The 3,435-nt window shown below is 36.5% G+C and overlaps 1 protein-coding gene across 5 annotated transcripts in view; it reads right to left on the bottom strand.

The window, feature by feature from the left end:
- Positions 1-411: 411 nt before the first annotated feature.
- LOC146378683 (RAC-beta serine/threonine-protein kinase-like) overlaps positions 412-3,435 on the bottom strand; it is a 32,841-nt gene continuing 29,817 nt past the window's right edge. For all 5 annotated transcript variants that reach the window (XM_084941599.1, XM_084941600.1, XM_084941602.1 and 2 more), the window contains exons 13-14: positions 1,126-1,228; positions 412-1,025 (exon numbers count right to left, since the gene is read on the bottom strand). In XM_084941599.1, coding sequence (XP_084797725.1) covers positions 946-1,025; positions 1,126-1,228 — 183 coding nt within the window. In that variant the 3' untranslated portion in view covers positions 412-945. The remainder of the gene's footprint in view (positions 1,026-1,125; positions 1,229-3,435) is intronic.

Here is a 3,435-nt window from a genome sequence, read left to right as displayed (position 1 = left end):
AAAAAATTCAACAAACAAATGATTTATGTTTTACAGATATGGGACAGTCTGGGCAGTGAGCTACCAGAACCTTTTCTATAATTTAATATAAGTATCATGCAGAAATAATGAGATGTTCTGTTGAAAACGCACTTCTTTATCGTATACTAAGATATCTCAGGGATTAAATGTGCAGTGAAATATCTTTATGCTGAAAAGAAGTGGAGTTTCACTTGTATGGTCCCCATATGATCAAAGTGGGCTGTATGTGGCCCTCGATGTAACATGAGTCTGACATCTCTGATGTAAAATGTTCAGCAAGTGATATCTAACACATGGGAGACCAAAATTCTAAAGCACAAAGTAATAAAAAGTGACAAATGTCCATTTTTTGCAGTTAGCTTGTACAAGGATTGAGTTCAGTACACATCCTTCCATTTGTATAATATTATAATTTATTCCTTAATACTCAATGAGCTAATAATACAGAAGAAAAAAAAATGTTCAAAAAACAGACATGCAGGATTTTTTGTGTAATAGTAAGATTAACTGCTGCTCTCCTCCCTTCTTCATATATTTCACCAAAGGTCACAGCCAGGATTGAATTAGAGGACTTACAAGTGTCATGGGGAGTTGTATGGCTTATTCATAGAATATAGAAAAAAAAGAAAAAAAGAATGGTACAAACAGCAGCACCATCTTTGTAGGTCTGATGGTCTTGATTATGTTGTTAAACTGCACTGGTGGCTATGTGAAGTTCTTATGTTACAGTATAGCCACTGTGGATAGGCTTTTTCCTTTCTGTGGACCAAGACAGATTTTAACAATAAGGCTCCCAGGCAAGGCACTGAAATCGTGCTAAGACTAACACCTCTTTAAAAATGAAAGCTCTACTTATTTTTATGGCTGTATGATTGTAACCGAGGTGTTTATACATGTGTGTGTGTGTGTGTGGCAGAGATGCTATCACTCTCTTATGCTAGCAGAATAGGAGAATTGGGGGAAATGAGCTTCTTGGCTGGGGTCCTCACAGTCCAGACTGTTATCTGTAACAAGAAGGCAATCTAAGTCAGTGACCAAGAAACGTGATATTAACTTTGAATAATGACGGATCAGTGCTGACGGGTCCAACAAGAAGATACTTACACTTGTCTGGGGGAGTGAGTGTGATTGTTTGTGCTGTGAACTCCTCATCAAAGTACCGGGTATCTGTCTCTGATGTTACTTGCGGTTTGAAGAGGGGGGTCAGCTGTACCAGGGATTGGAAGAGACAGATATCACTTGGTAACATGCTGGATTTATAACATGCATGTAGAGGAGGGTCTACAATGCAGTTGGCATAACTCATACCTAGGGTATCCATTTAAAATTCCTACATCACTTCGGTCTTGAGTTATCATATTCACAAACTTGGGTGTACATGCTACCAGCCTGCTGGCCTGCCCAGTAAGGTGATGACATTACCCCAATAGCCTTTTGCGGCAATGGGGTAAAAAGCCACTACTTGACCCAGCTGTCTTAACTAATTATAGGCTGTTTATCTCAAAAGGTTTTGAAAGAGTAGCTGTGAAACACCTAACTAATTATCTGTAGAGGAATGGTTTATTTGGAGAGTTTTAAATCTGAATTTATCACAGTACAAAAGCAGGGTTAACGAAGGTTACAAATGATCATCTTATGGCCTCATCTCTGTGCTTATCTTGATGCAGCATTCAATACTTGTTACACAGATCAGAGCATGCTGTAGTTATTAAAGTTACTGTGTAAAAACCTAGATGACCTCTAATTCAGACAAACCTAAAGTTCTTGTCTTTGGCCCTAAAAACCTTAGAAATATGATGTGTAACCAGATACTTACCCTGGATGGCATTACCTTGGCCTCCAGTAACACTGTGAGGAATCTTGGAGTTGTTTTTGACTACGATATATCCTTCAATGTGCATATTAAACAAATATTTAGGGCTGTTTCTTGCATTTCCACAATATCTCTAAAATTAGAAACATGTTGCCTCACAATAATGTTAAGCAATACTGGCGACCACCAGTGGTAGCCTCGTAGCACATACACCTATGGTCTCAACTTCAAAATCCTGCGTCGCTTTGTTTTTAAGTTATCACAATCACAAGATTTTCAGAAAACTTGACCTCTAAACTTGAGATTAATTAAAAATTCTGATTAATTTGAAAATTCTCGGTGACTTCCTTCTTGAGTTATCGCATTCACAAGATTTTGTAATGACAATACCCAATCAGCCTTTTATGGCTAAGGGGTAAAAAACACTTGTATTCCCATGCGCTAATATTTTTATTAATTTTTATTAGTTCAATTAGCTTTTTGCTTTATGCAAAAATAGCTAACAGAAATTTCCTTCAAAGAGCTACTTATTAAACTAATTATAAATTTATCCAGGAGTCTGAGAGCAAAGTGCTCTATTATTATGGTGATAGGGTACTATGAGTTCTTTAAGAAAAGATGGGGCCTAAATATTTAAGAACTTGTATGTGAGGAGAAGGATTTTAAATTTCACTTTGAATTTAACATGGAGCCAATGAAGTGAAGTCAGTATGGGAGGAATATGCTGTCTCGTTCTAGTACCTGGTGGTACTCCAACTGGAGCATTTTGGATCAACAGAAGGCATTTCAAAGAGTTTTTATGACAACCTGATAATGAATTTCAATAGTCCAGCTTAGAAGTAATAAATGCATTAATGCATTTTCAGGACAAGATCAGAAATAATATTTTTAATTTTAAAGATACTGCACAAAATCAAGTAAGCAATTCTACATATTTGTTTAATGAAGAACATATCCTGGTCAAAAACAACTCCAAGATTCCTCACAGTATTACTGGAGGCCTAGGTAATGGCTTCCAAAGTATGCATCTGGTTAGACACTGTGTTTCTAAGATTTTTAGGACCAATGAATCAGAATTTAGACGCAGGACATTTATTATCTTAAACAGTTTAACGAATTGGTGTGTCAGTGGGTATCAGCTGCGTAGCAATGAAAATGTATCGTATGCCTTTGAATGACACTGCCTAAGAGAGGCATATATAATGTAAACAGAATTAATCGTAGCATGAAACACTCTGGAATTCTATGATTAACCTTTGCAAGTACAGAACAATCTTCATTTACATGAAAAAATTGGAGTCTATTAAATAGATTTGATTAAAACCACTGCAGCGTACTACATTCTCTAACTACGGCATGCTCTCATCTCTGTAATAAAATCTTAGTGTTCAAAATATTAAATGCTGCACTGACAAGCACAGAGGTGAGGTAGGAAATTAGAAGTCATCCAGGTCCTTATGTATTTAAGACATTTCTGCAACTAAAAATGTGAAAACAATCTCCCATATTCTACAATTGCCTTGACTATGGGGTAGGGTTGCAAGATGGAAGCCTTTCCTGACAAAGAAAAACATTGAAATCTGGCAAAAATTTGCAAAATA

This window comes from Perissodus microlepis, chromosome 10 (assembly GCF_051167445.1).
Source record: "Perissodus microlepis isolate ML-2025 ecotype Zambia chromosome 10, ASM5116744v1, whole genome shotgun sequence".
Taxonomy (NCBI): Eukaryota; Metazoa; Chordata; class Actinopteri; order Cichliformes; family Cichlidae; genus Perissodus; species Perissodus microlepis.
The sequence above is the reverse complement of the archived record's forward strand: the minus strand, read 5'-3'. Positions and strand labels throughout refer to the sequence as shown.